Genomic DNA, 27278 nt, shown 5'->3' on the forward strand with positions numbered 1-27278 from the left:
CCTGATCCCTTTACTTCAGCGTTTAGATCTGTTCTTAAGAATATGTCTTAATTGTGAGCTAAATTGTAAAAACAAGATCACAGTGAGCGTGAAGTCATCATTTGGTCAGAGGTTCGGATTCATCTTCCTTCTTGCTCCTCGCAGCGTGACACAGCATCCTGTTTTTGCACATTAAGCAAGCAATAGAGTTTCAGTTTTAGGTGTTTGTTGTTTGTTGTTGTTGGTGTCAACGTCTGACAGCTTGTCCAAGTAGTCGACATAAACGAGTTGCACTGTAAAATGAACACAAAACTCTGAACACATGTTTCACTCTTGGTACCAGTTTTGTCCTTAAAAGTCTTTAGTTGCTCGCATTTGAGAACATAATATACAACAACACAAGGAAGGTGTGGCAGGGGGTGCAGCACATCACCGGCTACAAATCCAACAACCTCGCTGTGGCTGACGGAGACGCCTCGCTGGCGGAGAAACTGAACATCTTCTTCGCTCGCTTTGAGGCGGAGCAACCACATGCAGTCACATCACAACCCTCAACCCGTGACAACGTCCTCATGTAATAATAATAATAATAATAATAATGGATTAGATTTTATATCGCGCTTTTCTATTGTTACATACTCAAAGCGCTCACAGAGAAGTGGGAACCCATCATTCATTCACACCTGGTGGTGGTAAGCTACATTTGTAGCCACAGCTGCCCTGGGGTAGACTGACGGAAGCGAGGCTGCCAATTTGCGCCTACGGCCCCTCCGACCACCACCTATCATTCATTCATCATTCATTCACCAGTGTGAGCGGCACCGGGGGCAAGGGTGAAGTGTCCTGCCCAAGGACACAACGGCAGCGATTTGGCTGTCAAGAGGCGGGGAGCGAACCTGCAACCCTCAGGTTTCTGGCATGGCTGCTCTACCCACTACGCCATACCGCCCCATGTTGGAGGAACATGAGGTGCGGCACACACTAAAGAGGGTGAACCCGAGGAAAGCTGCTGGACCAGATGGCGTACCTGGACGTGTATTAAAGACCTGTGCAGACCAGCTGGCTGTTGTCTTTAACAGGATTTTCAACCAGTCCTTGTCTCAGTACATCGTCCCATCCTGTCTAAAGTCCTTTGTTATTGTTCCACTGCCAAAAAAAACTGGAGTAAGCAGCTTGAATGACTACCTTCCAGTGGCACTTACACCAATCATTATGAAGTGCTTTGAAACTCTGGTTCGGGGGCACATCACCTAAGTCTGCCACCTGCATTGGACTCTCGCCAGTTTGCGTACAGGGCCAACAGATCTACAGAAGATGCTATCGCAACAGCCCTCCACACTGCTCTGAGCCACCTAGAGCAACAGGGGAGCTATGCAAGGCTACTCTTTGTTGATTTTAGCTCTGCGTTCAATACCATCCTACCCCACAGACTGGTGCCCAAACTGACGGGGCTCGGACTGTCTTCCTCCATCTGCCACTGGATCCTGGACTTCCTGACAAATCGCTCTCAGAGGGTGAGAGTAGGCTCCCACCTCTCAGCATCCATCAGCATCAGCACCGGCTCCCCCCAGGGCTGCCACTACAACACCACAGTATTGGGACTCATTTCTGAGGGGGATGAGTCTACCTACAGACATGAAGTGGAGCGGCTGACTGGGTGGTGCAGGGAAAATAACCTAGTCCTTAACACCACCAAGACGAAGGAGCTGATCATGGACTTCCGGAGTAAAAAAACAAAGTATCCAACCACTGTACATCAACGGGGACTATGTGGAGAGGGTCTCCAACTTCAGGTTCCTGGGCATCCAGATCTAGGAAGACCTGTTGTGGAGTGCGAACACCTCCGTGACCATCGAAAAGGCACAGCAGAGACTTTACTTTGAGACTCTTCAGAAAGAACCACCTGTCACAAAAACTGCTTGTGTCTTTCTATCGCTGCTCAAAAGAGAGTGTGTTGACATACTGCATGTGTGTATGGTATGCCAACTGCACAGAGAAATGCACTTCAGAGGGTCATACTAACTGCCATTAAGATCACTGGCTGCTCTCTCCCCTCCATAGATGAACTGTACAGTGCCAGGTGCCTCAAAAAGGCCCAAAACATCATAAGTAGAGATGTCCGATAATATCGGACTGCCGATATTGTCGGCCGATAAATGCTTTAAAATGTAATATCGAAAATTAACGGTATCAGTTTCAAAAAGTAAAATTTATGACTTTTTAAAACGCCGCTGTACGGAGTGGTACACGGACGTAGGGAGAAGTACAGAGCAGTTGTGTCTCCCAGTCATACTTGCCAATCCTCCCGATTTTCCCGGGAGACTCCCGAATTTCAGTGTCCCTCCCGAAAATCTCCCGGGGCAACCATTTTCCCGAATTTCTCCCGATTTCCACCCAGACAACAATATTGGGGGCGTGCCGGCCCAATATTGGGGGCGTGCCGGCCCAATCACATAATATCTACAGCTTTTCACACACACAAGTGAATGCAAAGCATACTTGGTCAACAGCCGTACAGGTCACACTGAGGGTGTCCGTATAAACAACTTTAACACTGTTACAAATATGCGCCACACTGTGAACCCACACCAAACAAGAATGACAAACACATTTCGGGAGAACATCCGCACCGTAACACAACATAACAAATACCCAGAACCCCTTGCAGCACTAACTCTTCCGGGACGCTACAAAATACACCACCCGCTAACCCCCCCCCCCAGTCTCAAAATCCAAGCTGCTGTTTTGAGCCATGTTAAAAAAAAAAGCACTTTGTGACTTCAATAATAAATATGGCAGTGCCATGTTGGCATTTTTTTCCATAACTTGAGTTGATTTATTTTGGAAAACCTTGTTACATTGTTTAATGCATCCTGCGGGGCATCACAACAAAATTAGGCATAATAATGTGTTAATTCCACGACTGTATATATCGGTATCGGTTGATATCGGAATCAGTAATTAAGAGTTGGACAATATCGTAATATCGGATATCGGCAAAAAAGCCATTATCGGACATCTCTAATCATAAGGGACCCTTCTCACCCCGGACATAAACTTTTAGAACTGCTGCCCTCGGGCAGGAGATACAGGACAATAAAATGCTGGACAAACAGGTTCAAGAACACTTAATACCCAAGAGCAATAGTGTCGCTGAACACAATCAAGGCATAAAAAAGAATGACTGTGCACGTGAGTTGTGTGCTTGGTATTTATGGTTTTTATTTATTTATTTTTATCTTAGTACCAATGTTCTTATGTTTTTATGTGTCATCTATAAATTTGCACTAATGGGTTTACTTGCAATTTCGTTGTACAATGTACAATGACAATAAAGATCTATTCTATAATCTGTTCCAGTTCAAACAATTAAAGCTTTCAAGTTTACTTTTAAGTACTTTTAAGATGTATATTATCTATGTAAAGTGGTCACTCTTAATACAGTGCATCTAGGATTTTAAAGTGCCATTGAGTAATGCTTTTCTGCTACCCAGTGTTTGCTTGAAAAACAGCACCATCTGTTGGTCAGATTTTTTCATTGCAGTAACTTTCTCTGACATGTTTTGAATTTCAGGTAGAAAGTCTAACCCCTAATTTCCATAGGATGCGTTATGGCGGCGGACTATTTCCGTTTTTATTCAAGTCAATGTGTCCGTTTCCACTGCCGTGGCGTTACTGTTCTGGGTCCCTGCGCTAAATTATACGCAGAGCTTCTATTTTTCCCGGAACGCGGCGGATCAATTCAGCTAAATCCTGCTTGTGTTGGACAGGAAGTCATGCACAAACACAAAGTAAATTATTCGGTTAACTTTCAAAATAAAATAGTCAATCTTCAAGTGTATTTCACACATTGAAATGGCTGTGGACGGCCATGAAGTCAACTTGTCAAAGGTTTTCAATTTCACCTTGTTGACCCAAATGCTGATACTGGAGGTCCAAAATTAAAGAATCATATACAGGCATATCCCGGGCAGCTATGTGCGCATATGGAGTCCTGTGTCAAATGCCAGCTGATACGCAGGCTGAGGAAGCAGGGCTGTGATTCTGGGAGTTGTGTGCGTCTACATTGCTCGTCAGTGATTATGTTACTGTTGTGTTGTTGCTTGCTTAAAGTTGTCGTTCTGCAAGGTAAAACTGTTGTCTTTTTCACGAGTCAAGGGAAGTTAATGCCGTCACAGACAGGCCCGCCTGATGGAAAGCAAAGATTAAGACGTTCCACAGTGTTTACCTCAGTGTTTACTTTATCACATGATTATGTGCTATTTCCCTACAAGGCGGAGCGGCAACACAACGGCGGTGGGGATTGCCGCCGTTCTGACGCTTCCTCTGGAAACCAGAGATAGTTAGCATCGACAAAACTTTCTATGACATTCTCACTTACTCTTGTCTGAAAGTGTATTAAATCTAAAAATAATATATATTTACTAGGGCTGTAAACATTAACAAATGACGCATGTGATTAATTTTAAAAAATGATTGCGTTATCATACATGAGTGAAAATTAATCACTTCCAGGTTAAGGCTTAACCCGGAGGACGCACGCTTTGTTACACAGTCTGTGATTGTGATGAGAGACAAAACAGAACTTTAGATGAAACTGAGCTAACTTGTTAGTATTGCAGCGACAAAAGTTCTTATCGTCGGCACACGTCAAGTTTAAAATACCACATCTTAAAGCAAAACATGTACTCGAGGATGGCGCTAATAGCATGAGTGCTACATCGACAACAAGCAGAGAAAAACGCTACGTTGGCAGTTTAGCTGCATCAGTGTTGTCAACAAAAGTACCACAGTTCAGGTAAACATATGCCTTCGCTAAACCGACAGCTGCCGCATGTAAACCATAGAACATCTGTGAAGACTAAGTCCTGCAAGAAGATGTCATCAAAATGCTCCTTGATAATTACTAGTATGGCACCGTTTGCTAGCTTTATAGCTTTTTTTTGCAGGTATAAACCTCAGAGTCAAATATTTTGTTACTTCACGCATACTAACTGTTAGTGTGCTAGCTTTTTTAATTGCTAATTTCGCATGTATGCACCTCAAAGTAAAAAGTATTTTTACTTCACGCATGCTAACTTTCAGCATGCTATTGTTAACATGTTAATATGCTCGCTTGTTTGCTAATTTTTTAGGTATAAGTCCAAGAGTTTTGTATTTTTTACTTGACGCTATCTGGCTAACTATTAGCATTTCAGTTGGACTTTACAGCATTTGCATGCAATTTCTACCAAAATTATAATTTTCTAGTTTTGTATGCTTTTAGTTACACGTAATACTCAGTAAAGTCCTATAAACCTTCTTCACTGTGGAGCTACTGAGTGAGATTGTTGAGCTGATTGGAGAACTATCTTCAGAAACTAGTGGGGTCCATGACAAGTAGGCTTACTAGTAAATACATTTGAGTGACCATTTATCTTTTCATATCAAAATCATGAAGGTTTAAGAGTGTATGAAGTGTTTTAAGAGCATAGAAAATGTTTCTAAGTGTTTGTCTAAGCTGTGGAAAGTGTCTGGAAAGACTATAAATGCATATGATATTCATAAATATCATAAAATAAATAGTCTCCCTAAATTCACCTACCACTGGTCGAGAAAAACACTATTCCACTGTAGTATATTTGCATGCACGCACACACGTACACCAATACACACACACCTCTACATTCCAGTTTCGAAGGGTCGTAGTCCTGTCCTGTCTTGCAGTAGCACTCATAGCTGCCATCAGTATCCAGACAAAAGCCTCCTTTGCAAACCTCCTGGCCAAACAGTGTGCACTCATCTGCATCTGCAAAGCACAAGTCAATCATTACACATACTTTTACCCAGCAGGCACAAGACAATGATACAACGTTGATTATACATATATGTTTGATAAAACTGACTTCTAAACAACGTTGCAAAATAGAGACAACAAATTGATGTCTAACGTTGTTGGTTGGGAAATGACCACACTCGATCAAATCAAAGTCAGAACCTGACATTGAATAAATGTCGTCAAAAAGCTTGTTTCAATGTTGCATTTGTGTTGTAGTATATTAGTTGGAAAATGACCAAAATTCAATGGTCAAATCAATGTCATAACCCAACACTGATTAAACGTTGTCAAAAAGAATGTTGTTTCAACGTTATGTTTAAGTTGCTCAAGGTCAGGACCTAATTCAACAAACTCTCAACATTGTTTTAATGTCTTAACCTCTTAAGGCCCAAGCTGTTTGTTTACATGCTTTTTTTTAATTTCTCTTTGCTATTTGGGCTTATTGGACCCTAATTAGAATACAAATTAAGAATCATCTTTTGATATGATGTACTTAGTCCATAAGTACACAAATGTGTACTTCCTGTTTAGTGACAAGCTAATTCTTATTTTTACACTTTTTCTTTCCAAATTCCATTGTATGTTGTACTCTTCTGACACCACCAGATGGCAGTATAAGTGTCCACATAAGCGGCCATAAGACCACAATTCAGTAGTGTACACAATTTTGGAAATAAAAGCTAAAAGTGCTGTCCACGCACGTGGCCACTAAGCTTTTAGAGGTTTTTAATGCATGCTGGGTAGGTTCCAATGCCACAAAGCTAAATGATATTCAGAGCTCCCATCATTATTACGTTTAAGGTCAAAAGATCTACTCTTTGTGTGTTTGCATGTTTTTGACACATTTGAAAAGAATGTGAACATTAACAATTTACGGTGGAGATGATTGCTGATGATGATTGGCTCCAATTGAGCCATGTTTAATGCAGTGACCTGTTTTATTTTGGCAGGTTGTTACGTCCAGTTTTATTTCACCACCGTTGGCTTGATAGGACAGAATTAAACAGCTTTTTGTTACATGTGCTTTTATTTAAATAGTTTAAGTTAAAGTACCCATGATTGTCACACACACTAGGTGTGGCGAAATTATTCTCTGCATTTGACCCATCACCCTTGATCACCCTCTGGGAGGTGAGGGGAGCAGTGAGCAGCAGCGGTGGCCGCGCCCGGGAATCATTTTTGGTGATTTAACCCCCAATTCCAACCCTTGATGCTGAGTGTCAAGCAGGGAGGTAATGGGTCCCATTTTTATAGTCTTTGGTATGAACTCACAACCTACCGATCTCAGAGCGGACATACATGTTGTACTTATGAGTTTGTGGCTCTTTCACAAAAAGGTGCAGTGAGTAATAAACCTAAGCTAGGGGTGGGTTGTCGATATAAAGGTTGCAATATATAGACGATGTATGATTAAATACGATAAATTTGGCCATAAACTGAACTTTTAATGCAATCGTTTTAACGTGCTAATGTAGGCTGATGACAGGTTTTAGCTGTGTCCCGCAAATTTGACTGCGACAAGCAAACAAGCTAAAGCTTTTGAAGTAAACAAAGGTGGGTGGATATCGACAGTAATGATATCAAGCATAGTATCAATAGTACAGTGGTGAGAGTAATATATATATATTTTTTTTTAAAGTTTTTTTTTGTTATTGTTTACAAACTCACAAAATAAGTCCTTGAACACAAGAGGACTTTAAGGGCAAAAACCCAAGGAACTTAAATCAGAGTTATATACACCTGGAAATTATTCAATATGTTATCACATACTAGTGACGTTTGGTGACCTTTAGACCAGGTGAGGCAAGATGCCTTTGGACTTTGTTTTTTTAAAGGCCTACTGAAGCCCACTACTACCGACCACGCAGTCTGATAGTTTATATATCAATTATGAAATCCTAACATTGCAACACATGCCAATACGGCCGGGTTAACTTATAAAGTGCAATTTTAAATTTCCCGGGGAACTTCCGGTTGAAAAAGTCTATGTATGATGACGTTTGCGCGTGACGTCAATGGTTGAAACGGAAGTATTCGGACACATTGTATCACAATACAAACAGCTCTGTTTTCAACGCAAAATTCCACAGTATTCTGGACATCTGTGTTGGTGAATCTTTTGCAATTTGTTTAATGAACAAAGGAGACTGCAAAGAAGAAAGCTGTAGGTGGGATCGGTGTATTAGCGGCTGGCTGCAGCATCAAAACCAGGAGGACTTTGAGTTGGATAGCAGACGCGCTATCCGATGCTAGCCGCCGACCGCATTGATGATCGGGTGTAGTCCTTCGTCGCGCCGTCGATCGCTGGAACGCAGGTGAGCACGGGTGTTGATGAGCAGATGAGGGCTGGCGTAGGTGGAGCGGTAATATTTTTATCATAGCTCTGACGAGGTCCCGTAGCTAAGTTAGCTTCAATGGCGTCGTTAGCAACAGCATTGCTAGGTTTCGACAGGCGGCAAAGCATTAATCGTGTAGTTACATGTCCAGTGTTTGGTTTGGTGTCTCCTGATAGTAGTATTGTTGATCTTCTGTCTATCCTTCCAGTCAGGGGCTTATTTCTTTTGTTTCTATCCGCATTTAAGCACGATGTTATCACGTTAGCTCCGTAGCTAAAGTGCTTCACCGATGTATTGTCATGGAGATAAAAGTCACTGTGAATGTCCATTTCGCGTTCTCGACTCTCATTTTCAAGAGGATATAGTATCCGAGGTGGTTTAAAATACAAATCCGTGATCCACAATAGAAAAAGGAGAAAGTGTGGAATCCAATGAGCCCTTTTACCTAAGTTACGGTCAGAGCGAAAAAAGATACGTCCTGCACTGCACTCTAGTCCTTCACTCTCACGTTCCTCATCCACGAATCTTTCATCCTCACTCAAATTAATGGGGTAATCGTCGCTTTCTCGGTCCGAATCGCTCTCGCTGCTGGTGTAAACAATGGGGAAATGTGAGGAGCCCTTCAACCTGCGAGGTCACGCTACTTCCGGTACAGGCAAGGCTTTTTTTATCAGCGACCAAAAGTTGCGAACTTTATCGTCGATGTTCTCTACTAAATCCTTTCAGCAAAAATATGGCAATATCGCAAAATGATCAAGTATGACACATAGAATGGATCTGCTATCCCCGTTTGAATAAAAACAATTCATTTAAGTAGGCCTTTTAATGTAACTTAAATTAATATGTTTTAATCATTTAATACATGTTGCATGTTAAAATAAGATAAATATTTAAGAATATACGTATATATATATATAATATATGAGAAAAACATTACGATAATGATAGTATGATATGATAAATGGGATAGATAAGATATTGCTTTAATACAATAAATACATTTTTGTTTTCTTACCTTTCTGTATTTGTTACTAGAGCAGCACTATTTATCCTCCATGAAAACATACTTTGTATGATCACATTCGTTTTGTCTTATATAGTCCAGTTTAGAAACATATGTGATTGTTTTGGCAAACTCTACACAAGGCCAAAGCTTTCACCCAAACAGAAGGGCCTCATGTCCAAATGTGAGTTTGGCTCCCATTTTCCCCCAGAGGACAGAACTGGAATTACAGACAAAATTTCCCAACAGCTGAAGACCATCTAGTAATCAGGAAGGTTCTCACCTGAAGCAATCAAATCCACTCCTTTTAAGTCTGCAGCTCCAGCTCAGACTTCAAGCCAACAAACACTGCTCTAGGAGAATTTGCCAAATGCAGTAGTGCCCAACTGTTTACAGCAGACCTGGGTATTCTGCGGCCAATCATAAATTACAAAATACATTTTAAATAGTATCTATGTCGAGTGTGCAATACAACGGTGCTGCTATTGTTTTGAAAAGCGTTATTTGTATTACTTCCGTGTGGACTATGCTCGTGCGCGATTGTGAGTGAATGTGAACAGTGGCAATCACAAATTACAAAATAAATTTAAAAAAACATCTATGTCGTGCGTGCAATACAACTGTTTGAAAACTGTTATTTATGGGCGTATGTCCGGGTGTAACCTGTGAGTGAAGGTGCACAGCGACAAGTGATGCCCGATTACTCCCGAGATGTCAGTTCACGCTAAAAAAAGAAAAGTTGATGACGAATGGCGTGTTTTCAACAAGATATGGACTGCCAAGTATTTCTTTGCAAAAATTAAAGGTAAAGCCGTGTGCTTAATTTGTGGTACACAGGTTGCTGTGTTTAAAGAATATAATTTGAATCGCCACTACACGACGAAGCATGAGGAAAAATACCGGAATCTGTCTGATGAAGCGCGCGCAAGGGAGGCTGATGCGTTGATGGTAAAACTGCAAACCCAACAAGGACTTTTTGCCAAATTTCACACCCCCAGATATGCAGCCGTCAGGACAAGTTTGGTCATTTCTCACAAAATCGCCAGAAAAAGTAAGGCGTTTTCTGACGGAGAGTTTATTAAGGAGTGCTTATTGGACTCTGTTGCGCTGATATGCCCGGAGAAGAGGGGCGCATTTGAGAACATGTCACTCTCCCGACGCACTGTAACGAGGCGGGTTGAGACCATCGCTGGAAACTTGGAGCTTCAGCTGAAAAACAGAATGGCCGACTTTGACTCTTTTTCGCTGGCTTTGGATGAGAGCTGCGATGTACGTGACACCACCCAGCTGCTCATCTTCTTACGTGGGATAACTGCAGACTTTCAAATCACGGAGGAGCTGGCAGCCATGCAGTCAATTAAAGAGACAACCACAGGTAATGACTTGCTCACATAGGTAAATGTGTGTTTGGACATGTTAGGACTGAAATGGTACAAGCTGGCAGGTGTGACAACAGATGGTTGTCCAAATCTGATGGGGAAAAATGTTGGACTTTTAAAGAGGATGCAGGATAAAGTGACAGAAATTGACATTTTTGAATTGTATTATACATCAGGAAATGTTGTGTAAGACAGTGTTAAAAATAAAACCATCAAAAGCAATCTGCTTTTGTATAAAGTTAAGTTAGGTTAAATGAAATTATTATTATTATTATTATTATTAATCTTACAGTATATAAAAAATAATTTGAGCAAAATTTAATTGAAATATTATTTGCCCACCCCAGGCTTACAGAGACCAGGGTGGCTGACGGTGAGATGACTTATATTATTTTGATGTTTGATTTCATATGTTGAATTTATTTTAATTGCCAAGTGGTTGTTAAATGTTTAAATGCCAAATCCAAGCTGTTAAGGGTCACTATATGTACTTTTGGAAACACTTTTACTTTAAAAAATGGTTTATTGAAATGTAATTTGTTTATATTGGTCCCTAATTGCTTTTGTATTTTTCCACCTTCTCCAAAGGTTTTTCACCTTACAACTATTTAATGAAAAAAAGAGACAATCAAGTCCAAAATAAAAGAAGAAACAGAGATTTGTCTCATCATTGGATTAAAACAAAGAGTGAAGTCCCAGTGTAACCCCTGGTCAAAAAGTCAAAACACTTTTCAAGTTAGGGGAGGAGAGCACAAACAAACAAAGCATAACTTGACAGTGATCTTGGATATATAAGGTGATTGACATCATTGTAAAAGCAATTATGTAGCAATGATGTCAATTTTTCTGGGACATCTTGTATAATCCTCCATATTGGAAGATACATTCATTCCACTTCATTTCATTACATTCAAAGCAGTAAAACAATGTTTTGCATCTGACACAAACACCGGCTTCCATACATGCTTTTTATGAATTACACTTTTTTTTTTTAAACGCTGGTTAAACATTCTAGCGACACGCGTTTTTAATCATACAGAAAATATATTTAGAAAATGGATGGATGGATTAATTATTAGTCACTCTCTCTCCCTCTCTGTCTCTCTCCCTCCTTCTTCCTCTCCCTCGAACATCTACCTGCAATGGAACTTTTTAATGTTTTCATTTTTGTTATTTTGCCGGAATAACTTTTTTTTTTTTTTACTAAATAATGTGTAATAGAATGTAATACATTATATTCATTAATCCTATAATAATACATTGTTTTTTATAATTATAAGTCTCACATTTGACAACAGTAATACATCAACAAACATTCCCAAAAATTAATAAATGTATTTAATATCAAGTAATTAGTCTTTTTTTGATCAAATAAAGGCAAATATAGATGTGTAGATGACACATTGCTACTTTTTACAAGTTGAGTTGTAATTTATTAAAATTATCCCACAAATGTAAAATGGTTATTAAATGGAAAAAGTGTAGGACTAAATAAGCTCGGCTTCTTCCTCCACCTTTTCAAAAATGTTGTAATTAGACTCTGGACATTTTTGATGTACCATATTGTAACTACCATGAATTGATTAACGTGGACCCCGTGTTACCATTTAGTGGTCAATTGTACAAAATATGTACTGTACTGTGCAATCTACTAAAAGTTTCAATCAATCAATCAACTTTATGCATGTTTAAAATAAACTAATAGCTGGGTTGCATATCACGTCATATTAGTTTTTCTTCTTTGCGGCTTAATTGACATGATGGTCAAGCAGCTTGAATGTAGCATTAAAACAAGTGAGAGTGAGTGTAGAGTTTGAGCAGAAAAATGCCGCATTGCTGTTCTGTTCTTGGGTGTTCTGGTCGTTCAAACAGAGAGATAAGAAAGAGCTTTCACAGAGTCCCAAAAGAAGTGGTTTATAAAGTTAACAAAGTCAGGAAAAAACAAAAGTGCGTCGAAGGAAATGGCTCTTAAAAATAATCACTTTCATTATCTTGTGGGATACAATCGGACCGCTTGTGTCTGCAGTGATCTCTTTGTAAAATATTTGTCTGAACATTTGATTTGTTTGAGAAACTTTGTGATGCAATCGAGTTTATTCTCTACTATGTTAGTAGTGTTATGTAAAAAAAGGACAAGAAAGTGCATTGTGTTCTTTTGTGGTTGCTATGTCTAAGTATAACTACAAAGACCTGGTTGTGCAAATAAACTAACGTCATGTTAAGGCCTACTATTATATATTTTATTGTTGGTCCAACACACTATTTTCTGTCTCGATTTTAATAAAAGGAACTAAAAGCTTAGTTGTTGTGCAGGAAACCCAAGTGCTTTATATGACACCGATGACCACATTATAGCGTCTTTGGTGCTATTTGTTAGCATCAAGAAAATATCCTTAATAGTATTATTAAACGAGATGGATAAACCTCTCTTAGGCTCAACAGCATATACTGAATCTTGATATCACGAGCAAACATTGCTAAAAAACAGGGACATTTATAAAAAATTGCTAAATAATGAGACAAAATATGAACTTCACACCATTAAAAACAACTGCAGACATGAATTGTAGATGAGACTAATATTTGTATCAGGAATTCAACAGCAATCTAACTTATCCTTTTCCTCCTTAGCTTCACGGCACTTGTTACGTCAATCAACAATGATGCACAAATAAGTCCTACTTTGTCTTTCACTGTTTAATGTTTAATTTGTGCACCCTTTACATGTAAAGACATGATGTACCTACAATCTTGTCTTCTCTAAATACCGTAAAGGGTCAAATGAAGCGAGGTCGTGTCGAGCAGTAACCTCTTGGTGATGATAAATGGTTTCAATTTAAAAAAAAATCTAAAATTCTTAAGAGTGTATACATCCACTCCATCCAATTTTAAATATTTTTTCCATGATCCCTTTTATATTTGCCTCTAAACATTTCAAAATATGCCAAAATTTGCACTGATCCAGGTAAATAAACAGTAGTCTGATGGGACTCTAGACTATCGCCTGAAACCCATAAGTGCTCAGATGTGCCTCTAGGTCAGGGGTCGGCAACCCAAAATGTCGAAAGAGCCATATTGGACCAAAAATACAAAAACAAATCTGTCTGGAGCCGCAAAAAGTTAAAAGCCATATTACATACAGATAGTGTGTCATGAGATATAAATTGAATTAAGATGACTTAAAGGAAACTAAATTACCTCAAATATACCTACAAATGAGGCATAATGATTCACTATGTACATATAGATAGCCTAAATAGCATGTTAGCATCGATTAGCTTGCAGTCATGCAGTGACCAAATATGTCTGATTAGCACTCCACACAAGTCAATAACATCAACAAAACTCACCTTTGTGCATTCATGCACAAAGTTAAAAGTTTGGTGGACAAAATGAGACAGAAAAAAAAGTGGCATAAAACACGTCCTAGAAAGTCGGAGAAAGTTATACATGTAAACAAACTACGGTGAGTTCAAGGACCGCCAAAATCAGTAGGACAAAACGTTGCTCGCCAAATACTCGAATCAGTGAAGCATGTTAATATAAACAGTGTGCTTTATAACAATTAGGGAGGTTTGTGTCATGTTTGTCCTCCTACAGAAACCATATTAAAACAAAAAATATATTTTTTTCCCCTCATCTTTTTAAATTTTTCATACATTTATGAAAAAGCTCCAGAGAGCCACTAGGGCGGCGCTAAAGAGCCGCATGCGGCTCTAGAGCCGCGGGTTGCCGACCCCTGCTCTAGGTCAAGTGATTGCAACCCAGCTATTGTATATTCATTACCATAAATATATAGATAGATAGCTCAATCCAAACTGATTATAATCATTGTGAGGCACATATATTGTTTTATTGATTCATGTTTGATAACGTTGTGGACAGTCAGCGTAATGTTAAAAAAACATGAATATTGTAACAATGCAATACATTTGTTTGTGTATCCTTTGTTACAATTCTCAATAGGGGTGTCCCGATACAATTTTCTCACTTGTGATGCAACACCGATATTAGAGCCTTGAGTATTAGCCAATATCGATCTCCTATGATATCAGCAGTAATCATACATACTTGTATTATTTTGTTGTGTGTAATGTTAGAAAAGGTTTGATCAAATGTAATTAGTCAAACAGAAAACACCTTTTTTTCTGATATCAGGTTGACGTAACAATAACTGATCGCGACACCCCTAAATCTCAAGGTTAGTTTTACTGACTTTTGTAGCTTTCAACTCCCGGGACGTCATAGAGCGAATCTCCACTGGGAATAAAACCTTTTCCTGATGGACACATCTCCTGGAATTGGTCTGAAAGAGGCAGAAATGTGGATAAGAAATGTAATGAACAATTGCTTTAAGAGATGCTAAGTTATGCCAAAAAGACGCTGATTGAACTCCAACATAAAAGTACCCACACATAAAATCTTTCTGAAATAAATAAGCTGCTATGAAAGCAAACATGAATTGTCAACTGTCAACCAAAACACATTAATGAAATTTGTTTCAATAAATACTTCAATCCTCAAGCAGCTATAAAATTATAAAATCATGTGGCTGAGTAGACGATGTGTCTAATATTTTTTATTTATGACAGTCCAAAATGTTGACACATACACAGGACGTGTCTTGTCTGTCCATCGTGTGTTAAAAAAACGCCTAATAGTGCTCCCAAAAACGGTGATGAGTGTTGATAAATCACATTGTGTGTGCTCAATAATTACATTTGCATCGTCTCCTTTGATATTGTGGGCGTTTTGATGATCGGCATATATTTTGCATATTCATGAAGACAAAGATGCAAAATGGGTTGCACAGATTAGTCTTCTAACTGAACAGACACAATCCACATTACACTCGTTGAGTAGATCAGCTTTGTGTGTGCTATCAATTTAGCACATGTTTTAGTACACGCAAAACTTTAGTAAATCAGGCCCCAGCAATATTAATGATGAACCAAAGTCTTACAGCTGGCAGTTAGTATTATGGTTCCAAATTCAAATTATTGTAAAACAGTGAGTCATAACTGCACTTTGATAAACTCACTGCTGGAGAAGCAAGCTAGTGTGCTAACTAGCTGAAATGCTTACATGAAAACAAGACACATTAACATTTCACCCATTAAAACCTACAAAAATAAACATATTTCAACACTCAAATAACAATAACTTGGCTCTTAGTGGGGAACTATTATGCATAACCAACGTTTCTTACCTATTAGTACCTGTTTTTGGATCTGCTAAAGTCCCGAAAATTTTAAATCAAACCATGGCGGCATGGCAAAGTTATTTATAAAACAATCTTGCCTCCCTGCATACTTCCTCCAAACGAGGCGTTTGGAATTTGCCCCATTAGTGACATTTTTCTCGTTGATGACGTCAGCGGGTATCTCCACATATGATAGACAGTTAATCGAAGAACTTTGCGTCAGTCCACTATTATAGTCCCACGTTGTAGCCAATAAGCTCCTTCTTGTTCTCCATCCTCTTGTTGAGGGTCAGATTTTTCTAACTTATATCTGTCAATAAACTCCATATGAAAGTGCTAAAAACTACAACAAAGATGACGGGGAGAAGACAGTCGAAGTGAAGGCACGTAAACAAGACCACTCACAAAACGGTGCATCTTAAAAACGCTTTTAACGACCCTGAAATTGTCATATCATTACACCCCTAATCCACATACAGTAGATGGATTGTTGACATAAACTGGACCGACTTCGGCAGGTTCCACTGTAGTCTTGAACCACTATTTGCTTTCTGTGATGTCATCAAAGAGGGACAAAAACGAATGAAAATTTGGAAAGATGACGATGCCTAAAGAAGTATCAAGTAGAACTACCGTGCTTCTTGTATATTTTGCTATCTGTTCAAGTCACAAATCCTTGCATCCCTTCTCGCTAACCTATCCACTCACCTGTGCCGTTGACAGGGCAAGGATGAACCTCACAGTTGTCCCCCCAGCCGGCTCCCAGTGTGCAGCAGCACTCCTGCAGCGTCACGTGGGTGGTGAGCACGCTCTCACACAAGTTCTCGTCATTCAGGCGGAAGTAGCACTCCTTGCGCTCTATCGGCAAAGCTGACGGGCAAAGAAATACAACAGAAGAGCAGTCAACATGGTCATGTTTATCCTTAAAAGCTGTAACTGTTGGAAAATTAGATGAGACTTGAGGGCTATTGACAGAATACGGTTATAAAAATAGTTGATTATGTTACAACCGGCAAGCATTGTGACCCCACAAAGTGTTTAAGTGTCTATGAAAAATGAAAATGAGGCATGTACCTTTAAGAAAGTACTCAAATAAGAAATACTTATACTGTGGGCTGTTCCGAAATCTGCGTTCCAAGAACGCTGGCTTATTAGTGATTCCCAGAGCCTCCCAAAAAGTCTGCAGGCTCTACAGCAGAGCTAGGCAAACCATGGCCCACATGCCGCAGGTGAGGGGAGCAGTGAGCAGCAGCGGTGGCCGCCCTCGAGAAACATTTTGGTGATTTAACGCCCAATTCCAACCCTTGATGCTGAGTGCCAAGCAAGGAGGTAATTAATGGGTCCCATTTTTATAGTCTTTGGTATGACTCGGCCGGGGTTTGAACTCACAACCTACCGATCTCAGGGCGGACACTCTAACCACTAGGCCGTGTTACAAAAAAGATCAGTTAGAATAATACATAATGTTGGATACAGAACATTCAAACCCTTTATTTATTGAATTGAAAATACTGAAATTCCACAACATGGTGAGTTTGCAAACAGCTAAAATTATGCACAAAGCAAACTATAACGTGCTACCCAAGAATATACAACAATTCTTCACAACAAAAGGGGAGAAATATAACCTTAGAGAAAAATGTAATTTTAAAACATTTGTATGCACGTACAACACTTAAGACCTTTAGTATATCCATCCATCTATTTTCTACCGCTTATCCCTTTTGGGGTCGCGGGGGGTGATGGAGCCTATCTCAGCTACAATTGGGCGGAAGGCGGGGTACATCCTGGACAAGTCGCCACCTCATCACAGGGCCAACACAGATAGACAGACAACGTTCACACTCACATTCACACACTAGGGCCAATTTAGTGTTGCCAATCAACCTATCCCCAGGTGCATGTCAGTATGAGGAATTAAAATATGAATGGACTAAGCAAAGAAATCAAACAATGTACAAATAGGAGCCAATTCAAGAAACTCTTCAAACTTAAAGGCCTACTGAAACCCACTACTACCGACCACGCAGTCTGATAGTTTATATATCAATGATGAAATCTTAACATTGCAACACATGCCAATACGGCCGGGTTAGATTAGTAAAGTGCAATTTTAAATTTCCCGCGGAATATCCTGCTGAAAACGTCTCGGTATGATGACGTTTGCGCGTGACGTCCCGGATTGTAGCGGACATTTTGGGACACCATTGTGGCCAGCTATTAAGTCGTCTGTTTTCATTGCAAAATTCCACAGTATTCTGGACATCTGTGTTGGTGAATCTTTTGCAATTTGTTCAATGAACAATGGAGATAGCAAAGAAGAAAGCTGTAGGTGGGAAGCGGTGTATTAGCGTCCGGCTGCAGCAATACAAACACGTAGCCTGTGTTTCATTGTTTACATTCCCGAACGATGACAGTCAAGCTTTACCATTGGCCTGGGACAAGCTTTACCATTGGCCTGGGACAACAGAGACTCTGACCAGGAGGACTTTGAGTTGGATACGCATCCTTGTGGAGATGGGACAACAGAGACTCTTACCAGGAGGACTTTGAGTTGGATACGCACTACCGTGAGTACGCAGCTGCGGCTTCCAAACATTTGATCGCTTGCCCGTACGTGCGTGCCGCTATGTGCATGTCACGTACGTAACTTTGGGGAAATATATGTGCTGTATGAACTTTGCGGAGGTGAACGCTACTTTGGGCTGTGGGATTGAGTGTGTTGTGCGGGTGTTTGGTTTGTATTGGCGGGTTATATGGACGGGAGGGGGGAGGTGTTTGTTATGTGGGATTAATTTGTGGCATATTAAATATAAGCCTGGTTGTGTTGTGGCTAATAGAGTATATATATGTCTTGTGTTTATTTACTGTTTTAGTCATTCCCAGCTGAATATCAGGTCCCACCCGCCTCTCACAGCATCTTCCCTATCTGAATCGCTTCCACTGCCCTCTAGTCCTTCACTCTCACTTTCCTCATCCACAAATCTTTCATCCTCGCTCAAATTAATGGGGAAATCGTCGCTTTCTCGGTCCGAATTGCTCTCGCTGCTTGTGGCCATGATTGCAAACAATGTGAAGATGTGAGGAGCTCCACAACCTGTGACGTCACGCTACTTTCGGTACAGGCAAGGCTTTTTTTATCAGCAACCAAAAGTTGCGAACTTTATCGTCGATGTTCTCTACTAAATCCTTTCAGCAAAAATATGGCAATATCGCGAAATGATCAAGTATGACACATAGAATGGACCTGCTATCCCCGTTTAAATAAGAAAATCTCATTTCAGTAGGCCTTTAAGTGTTTACAAAGTACAAAAAAGAAGAACCATAATAAACATTCTGAATTTGCTCCATCCATTCATTCATTCATTTTCTAGATAATCTTAATTATCTCACCATATAAAATACAACTTACTTCACTAATTATTATTTATTTTCAATGTTATTACTTATGGAGTATATTGTGAATAAATTGAGAGCAGGAAGTGGACAAAAGTGTTAGCAACTGCTATGTAAAGTAAAAGGGGTAGGATTAAATTAGCTCTGCTTCTTCCTACTCCTTTTTGAACATGTTGAATAGAGAAATTGGAAATTGTGATACATCATGTTGAATGCATGCATGTTCGACATAAACTCAAACTCAAACATATTGTAAGATGAAAACCAGTCACCTGTTGGGATGGGTTCACACTTGGCAACCATGACATTATATTGTTGACCAGCGGGGCACGTGCACAGGACAGTACCATCCACGTTTACACACTGGGCATCTCCACAGATGCCATTGAGCAACTCACACTCGTTGATATCTGCAGAGGAGAAATACAATGAGTGTTAAAAATGTATTTTCTTCCATACCACGCTCAGTACAAAATATGTGCTTGGCTTAGGCTTGCGTACCTGCAATGAATTAAACAAGCAAAAAATTACAGAGACATTGTTAATAATAACTTTAAGGGTGTCCAGTTCTGATATTGATATCAGTCCGATATCAACAAAAAAAACAAAAATTATAATTATGGGATTATAGGTGCTTGCAGTCCTGCAGCGTGTTTACTTTTGCAAAGCTAGACAGCCAGTTAACATCTAAATGTCCTCCAATGAACACACAAGGTTGGTATTTTCTTGTATTTTAGGCAAGTCATTTACAAAAAGTAAACATAGTAGTTAATTGGCTTCTAGAAGCTAGCAGCTACACAACAGCTAAGCACACAACAGCACACAGCTAGACATACGTAATAAGTGTCCTACATTGAACAATATTGCAGTCTAAAACAGCACGTGTCAATATAAACAAGTATCAAATAATTATAGTTGCATATTACTTACACATAGAGAGTCTCCAAGGCAGGAGTATATTAAAAAGTATCCAGTAACAAACGTATCCGCATCATTCAATTTAATTAAATTTATTCAGGACCCCTTGAGATGCAGCATCTCGTTTTCAAGGGGTTCTTAACAAAAATACAGAAAAACATACAGTACATTACAACAAAACACCATCAAATACAAAAACACACTGCTCAGCCACTTCCACAGCACCCCGCATCACACCTGCTCTCACACATTTACATAAATCATTGCAATCGATTACAATACAATACTATACATACAACATCAGGAGCAAAATAATACAACTTCAAAATCAGAAACAAGAACAACTTGTTTGAAGGTTTGAAAATACATTTTGTTTAATTGGCTCCAGCACCCCCCGCGACCCTGAAAGGGACAAGCGGTAGAAAATGGATGGATGGATGGATAAATAATAGGTTAGAAATAACTTTTTGAGTTGTTTTACTAACGAACTCTGACAGAGGTAATTAGGCGTACAGAAATGGAAGTTTGTGTGAGGCTTGTACTCTTTTCCAGAAAACAACGCAGTAGTACATACACTGCATATATACAGTATTATGTGTTGTGAAACAAAGTTACGATGCATGCCTTGGTTTATACACATGTTTAAAGATACAGGATTCTCTCAGATAATTTATTGCTTGAAGTTGCGAGCAGTAATGTGGTTTAGGAGCCTTTGTCAGATACCAAACCAGTGAACACTATAAGTTACGACCAGAATCCTGTGTCTGACTCGCTAGTATCTCGTTACTTCCTGTCATGCTGTGCATTGAATCTGTATTTTTGATGAAAAAAACCCCACAATATTGATCTGTATTTTTCACCTTGATTTGGGTTTACGGACCCTTTTAAAAGCTTTTTTGGAGAAAGACCTTTGCAGAATTTTTTTGGTTCTTCTTGGATAATGGACTGGATTTGTTAGCTTTTTGCATTGGACCTAAAATAGCACAGCAGATCCGTGCTAACTCCTAACCGACCGGACTCTCCACAGTTGACTGATTGGTGTCGTTATCGGCATGCTTCCAAAAAGCAACCCTCCAACTGAAGAGGCTGGTAAGATCAAAATGTTTTCGATTGATGTTTTTGATTTGATTTAAACTTTTATTAGTAGATTGCACAGTTCAGTACATATTCCGTACAATTGACCACTAAATGGTAACACCCGAATAAGTTTTTCAACTTGTTTAAGTCCGGGTCCACATAAATCAATTCATGTCACTGGCCTTCTTGACCGAGGATTTGACTGTTGTCAGCAAAGGCAGTTCCTCGATCTACTTGCGGATGTCAAGTGGCTGCGGCTCCAGAACAACGAAAAAGATCGCTGCACCTTGGATCTGGAGCAACGAGTGAATGATCTAGAGCAGGGGTGCCCATTACGTCGATCGCGAGCTACCGGTCGATCGCTGAGGGTGTGTCAGTCGATCGCCAACCAGGCATTAAAAAAATAGTCCTAAAAATGAGCGATCATAAATTTTTACTATGACGTCACTTTCGTCATTTGATTGACATTCACAGTACCCAATGGTCTTCTGAGATGACGCTAGCTGCTGCCAGCTCATTAAGAAAAAATTACCGACAGGAAGGTGAGAAACACTTTTTATTTCAACAGACTCTGGCCGTACCTGTCGTCAAAACTCCAAAGACCGACTGCACAGTTGCAAAATAAAAACTGCTTCATCCTGTCTGTGCTAACAAAATAAGAGTCTCAGAAAGCTGGCGCAAACAAGCTAGCAAGCTACGGAGTTTGCCGCCAATGTATTTATTGTAAAGTGTATACAAACGAGTATGAAAGCTGGACAAATAAGATGCCAAAAACCAACCACTTTCATGTGGTATTGGACAGAGAGGAGGACTTTTTCTCTCTCCTCCATTTGAAAATGCGGACGTTATCAGCATCACTGTCTGATTCCTATCAATGCAAGTCATCAGAATCAGGTAATACACCAACTTATATTCTTGTCTTCATAAAAGAAAGGAATCTATATGTGTTAAACATGCTTGTATTATCTTTAAACACCTTTAACTTGTTAACAATATTAACTATATGTGTTAAACATGCTTGTATTATCACTAAACACCTTTAACTTGTTAACAATATTAACTATATGTGTTAAACATGCATGTATTATCTTTAAACACCTTTAACATGTTAACAATATTAACTATATGTGTTAAACATGCTTGTATTATCTTTACACACCTTTAACTTGTTAACAATATTAACTATATGTGTTAAACATGCTTGTATTATCTTTAAACACCTTTAACTTGTTAACAATATTAACTATATTTGTTAAACATGCTTGTATTATCTTTAAACACCTTTAACTTGTTAGCAATATTAACCATGTGTTAAACATGCTTGTATTATCATTAAACACCTTTAACTTGTTAACAATATTAACTATATGTATTAAACATTCTTGTATTATCATTAAACACCTTTAATTTATTAACAATATTAACTATATGTGTTAAACATGCTTGCATTATCATTTAACACCTTTAACTTGTTAACAAAAACATATCTTTCATAAATAAGCAAATATAAATTATATATATATGAATGAGGTCGATCCCCACGACTTGATCAATTGAAAAGTAGCTCGCCTACAGAAAAAGTGTGGGCACACCTGATCTAGAGCAATAACCCCGGATTATCGATGATCATCACCGGGCTGGAGATTAAGCCGTGCTCGAACGCGCAAGCTATGGCTGCGGACAATGGGGAAAGCCTTAGTGAGCAAAATGATGATCAACGGAGAAACCGGTAACATCATACCTGCAAAGTTAGGGAATAGAAGTGGATCTGTAGTGCAATGGGCACAACAATATTTCAGTAATGAATGAAGCAAAGTACAGTCTGCTCGGCCAGTCCAAATGCATTTGCTGTTTTCCGTAGTCTTCCCTCGTCCCACGCTACCTTTTTTATCCATTCACGGGAGCCCGCATTCTCGTTGTCTCCCCTTCAACAAATGGATGAAGTTTTTCGCTAAGTAGAATCACAGCTGACCTGGACATTCGAAAGTTCTCTTGCCATTCCTCGTTGAAAAATATATCCCACCAGGCTGTTGTTCGTCCAGGGCTTATCTAAAACCGTCGCTCAACATTGTGTTGTATCCCAAATAGCTGCAATTGTGCGTTCGCTTTTCTTAAGGTATTCATGTGTGAATGAACTTTGATGATGCGCCTCCATCTTTATAGTGGTTACCTCGGAGTGGAGACCGGTTGTTGTTGTGGCTGTTGTGCGTTCTTTCTGACGTCACTTCCTCTCAGAACTCCGTTTATAAACGATCAATGAGTCCATACAGAGCTAAGAGCCGGAGATTCAAGAAAAAGACGGCGCACTTACCCGGGTAAAAAAATATCCAGGGAGTGGAACCTTAAACGATGGGTTAGTGTGGCTGACACGGGGTTTAGGCTAAATAGTTATTCGATTAAGGAGTTATCCGGCTTAATGTAGACAGGGCCTAAGCCTTAACATATTAGCTAGCGCATAACATCACATACAATTCTACACAAATAATGTGTTAGCGCCAGTTAGCAGACTGTTGAGTGTCTGCGTGTGAATTGTGGCCAACAGCAACCTTTGTGTGTTTATGGTAACTGAGTGTTGTTATTACCGCTTGTTAAAAAAAAAGGTTTGTGAGTGTCTCTACTTCTCCACTCAATTCCTCTTCATTTTTCAAGAGAGACATGTCGAGGAGAGAAAATAATAGAACACAGAAACTTCTAGGTAGAGAGGGGTAGACAGACAGGAAGGAGGGGACAAGATGGCAGACATTTTGAAGAGTTAGCGGTACACAAACACTACACCATCGTGTGCTTGTTTGTAAGTGAGTCCATCTGTTCTAGCCACAGTGCTTGGCATGAAGAAGGCAGCCGGCTGGACCGAACGTGGGGTCAACCGAGCAGGACTGCCAGATGACAGATGTGAAGCGTGCGTGTGTTTAAAATACACACTCCCTGGAATTACAGCATTGTGGTGATTACAGCAGTAAGTACTTGGATAACAGTGATTGGAGAAGTTCTTCCTGCTAGCGGCTAAATCAGAGCTGCATGTTTACAATTACATTGTGAATGCCTGCACTATTAATAATCTAGTCAAATGTATACCTTGTAAGCAAAGAGCATGTTATCAGAAAGTTGGTGTATTCCTGTTTATGTCAGGCTTGTCCCTGACAGTTTGGGTATGTTTTAGTTTTTCCTCTGTGTTTGTTTTATTTCCTGTCAGCGCTCTTATTTTGGTTCAGTTTCCTGCTTGTCTCCCTGAGCGCTGTTTCCCCTCAGCTGCGGCTGATTGGCACCTGGCCACACCTGGTGTCAATCAGCCGGCTGCTATTTAGACCTGCTTTGCCCTCCAGTCAGTGCTGGAGTATTGTCGTTGTAGCTGTAAGCTACTATCTGTAAACTGTATCCTGTATCCTGTAGCTGTTTGCAGCTTGCTGTCTTTTTGTTCCTTGTTTCCTGTTTGCTGGTTCCTGTTCCCTGTTTCCAGTTTGCCTGTTCCTGGTTCCTGGTTTGTGTTTTTTCTTGATTTTTGGACATTAAAGGCCTACTGAAACCCACTACTACTGACCATGCAGTCTGATAGTTTATATATCAATTATGAAATGTTAACATTGCAACACATGCCAATACAGCCGGTAGTGATGGGTTGAAGAGGCGTCATGAAGTGTTTCGACACATTGCAAAACTGTATTGATACTGTGTCGATACTGTGTCACTAAATACTGACATCTGCTGGACATTAAAAATCCCTACAGGCAACCTATGGACCGACTCAACTGACACTGATTTCATGACCTAGTATATACAATAATATAAACCAAGTCATTGTATTTCATTTAGGATTATTTCATATCTTAATTTAAATAAAAATATATTTGTATCTTTTTTAGATACAGTCAATAAATAATCAATCAATCAATCAATCAATGTTTATTTATATAGCCCTAAATCACAAGTGTCTCAAAGGGCTGTACAAGCCACAACGACATCCTCGGTACAGAGCCCACATACGGGCAAGGAAAACTCACCCCAGTGGGACGTCAATGTGAATGACTATGAGAAACCTTGAAGAGGACCGCATATGTGGGTAACCCCCCTCCTCTAGGGGAGACCGAAAGCAATGGATGTCGAGTGGGTCTGACATAATATTGTGAAAGTCCAACACTTCAGCGAAAGTCCAGTCCATAGTGGGGCCAGCAGGAACCATCCCGAGCGGAGACGGGTCAGCAGCGTAGAGATGTCCCCATCCGATGCACAGGCTAGCGGTCCACCCCGGGTTGGGAGCAGAGTAGAGAAGAAAAGAAAAGAAACGGCAGATCAACTGGTCTAAAAAGGGAGTCTATTTAAAGGCTAGAGTATACAAATGAGTTTTAAGATGAGACTTAAATGCTTCTACTGAGGTAGCATCTCTAACTTTTACCGGGAGGGCATTCCATAGTATTGGAGCCCGAATAGAAAACGCTCTATAGCCCGCAGACTTTTTTGGGGCTCTGGGAATCACTAATAAGCCGGAGTTCTTTGAACGCAGATTTCTTGCCGGGACATATGGTACAATACAATCGGCAAGATGGGCAGGAGCTTGACCGTGTAGTATTTTATACGTAAGTAGTAAAACCTTAAAGTCGCATCTTATGTGCACAGGAAGCCAGTGCAAGTGAGCCAGTATAGGCGTAATATGATCAAACTTTCTTGTTTTTGTCAAAAGTCTAGCAGCCGCATTTTGTACCAACTGTAATCTTTTAATGCTAGACATAGGGAGGCCCGAAAATAAAACGTTACAGTAATCAAGACGAGATGTAACGAACGCATGGATAATGATCTCAGCATCGTTTGTGGACAAAATGGAACGAATTTTAGCGATATTACGGAGATGAAAGAAGGCCGTTTTAGTAACACTCTTAATGTGTGACTCAAACGAGAGAGTTGGGTCGAATATAATACCCAGATTCTTTACCGAGTCGCCTTGTTTAATTGTTTGGTTGTCAAATGTTAAGGTGGTATTATTAAATAGATGTCAGTGTCTAGCAGGACCGATAATCAGCATTTCCGTTTTCTTAGCGTTGAGTTGCAAAAAGTTAGCGGACATCCATTATTTAATTTCATTAAGACACGCCTCCAGCTGACTACAATCCGGCGTGTTGGTCAGCTTTAGGGGCATGTAGAGTTGGGTGTCATCAGCATAACAGTGAAAGCTAACACCGTATTTGCGTATGATGTCACCTAGCGGCAGCATGTAAATACTAAAGAGTGCAGGGCCAAGAACCGAACCCTGGGGAACTCCGCACGTTACCTTAACATAGTCCGAGGTCACATTGTTATGGGAGACACACTGCATCCTGTCAGTAAGATAAGAGTTAAACCAAGATAAGGCTGAGTCTGACATCCCAATACGCGTTTTGATACGCTCTAATAAAATATTATGATCAGCAGTATCGAAAGCGGCGCTAAGATCAAGAAGCAGCAACATAGATGACGCATCAGAATCCATCGTTAGCAATAGATCATTAGTCATTTTTGCGAGGGCTGTCTCCGTAGAGTGATTTGCCCTGAAACCGGATTGAAAAGGTTCACAGAGATTGTTAGACGCTAAGTGTTCATTTAGCTGCTGTGCGACAATTTTTTCGAGGATTTTCGAGATAAACGGAAGGTGGGACACCGGCCGGTAGTTTACCAAGAGATCAGGATCGAGGTTAGGTCTTTTGAGTAGAGGATGAATAACCGCTTTTTTGAATGCTAGGGGAACAGTGCCAGAGGAAAGTGATAAGTTTATAATATTTAACACTGATGGACCTAATAATACAAAAAGCTCCTTGATAAGTTTCCCAGGAATTGGGTCAAGTAAACATGTTGTTTGTTTTGTCCCATTTACACATTTTAACAATTCCTCCAATGTTATTTCATCAAAGAGAGAGAAACTATTTTGGAGGGCAGTGTCCGTCGTATATACAGTCGTATCTGTGTTAATAGAACCCAGTTGTAGCTGAGATGCATTGTCTTTAATCTCTTTTCTAATGACTTAAATTTTCTTATTAAAGAAATTCATAAAGTCATCTGCTGAGTGGGTGGAGCTACTGGGAGGAGTCCCTTGTTGGGTTAGCGATGCTACTGTACTAAACAAAAATTTAGGATCATTTTTGTTGAGGTGGGTGAGATTTGAGTAATATTTAGCTTTAGCTGAGGTAAGCATGCGTTTATAAGT

At 39.8% G+C, this 27278-nt stretch overlaps 1 protein-coding gene across 7 annotated transcripts in view; it reads right to left on the reverse strand.

Moving 5' to 3' along the window:
- The window catches only part of ltbp1 (latent transforming growth factor beta binding protein 1), a 318864-nt gene that overhangs the window by 27040 nt on the left and 264546 nt on the right, over nt 1–27278 (reverse strand). For all 7 annotated transcript variants that reach the window (XM_062058983.1, XM_062058978.1, XM_062058981.1 and 4 more), the window contains 4 exons: nt 19387–19524; nt 16427–16588; nt 14732–14821; nt 5639–5767 (listed from right to left, as the gene is read on the reverse strand). In XM_062058983.1, the coding sequence (XP_061914967.1) occupies nt 5639–5767; nt 14732–14821; nt 16427–16588; nt 19387–19524 (519 nt within the window). The remainder of the gene's footprint in view (nt 1–5638; nt 5768–14731; nt 14822–16426; nt 16589–19386; nt 19525–27278) is intronic.

This window comes from Entelurus aequoreus, linkage group LG09, assembly GCF_033978785.1.
Source record: "Entelurus aequoreus isolate RoL-2023_Sb linkage group LG09, RoL_Eaeq_v1.1, whole genome shotgun sequence".
In the NCBI taxonomy this organism is placed as follows: Eukaryota; Metazoa; Chordata; class Actinopteri; order Syngnathiformes; family Syngnathidae; genus Entelurus; species Entelurus aequoreus.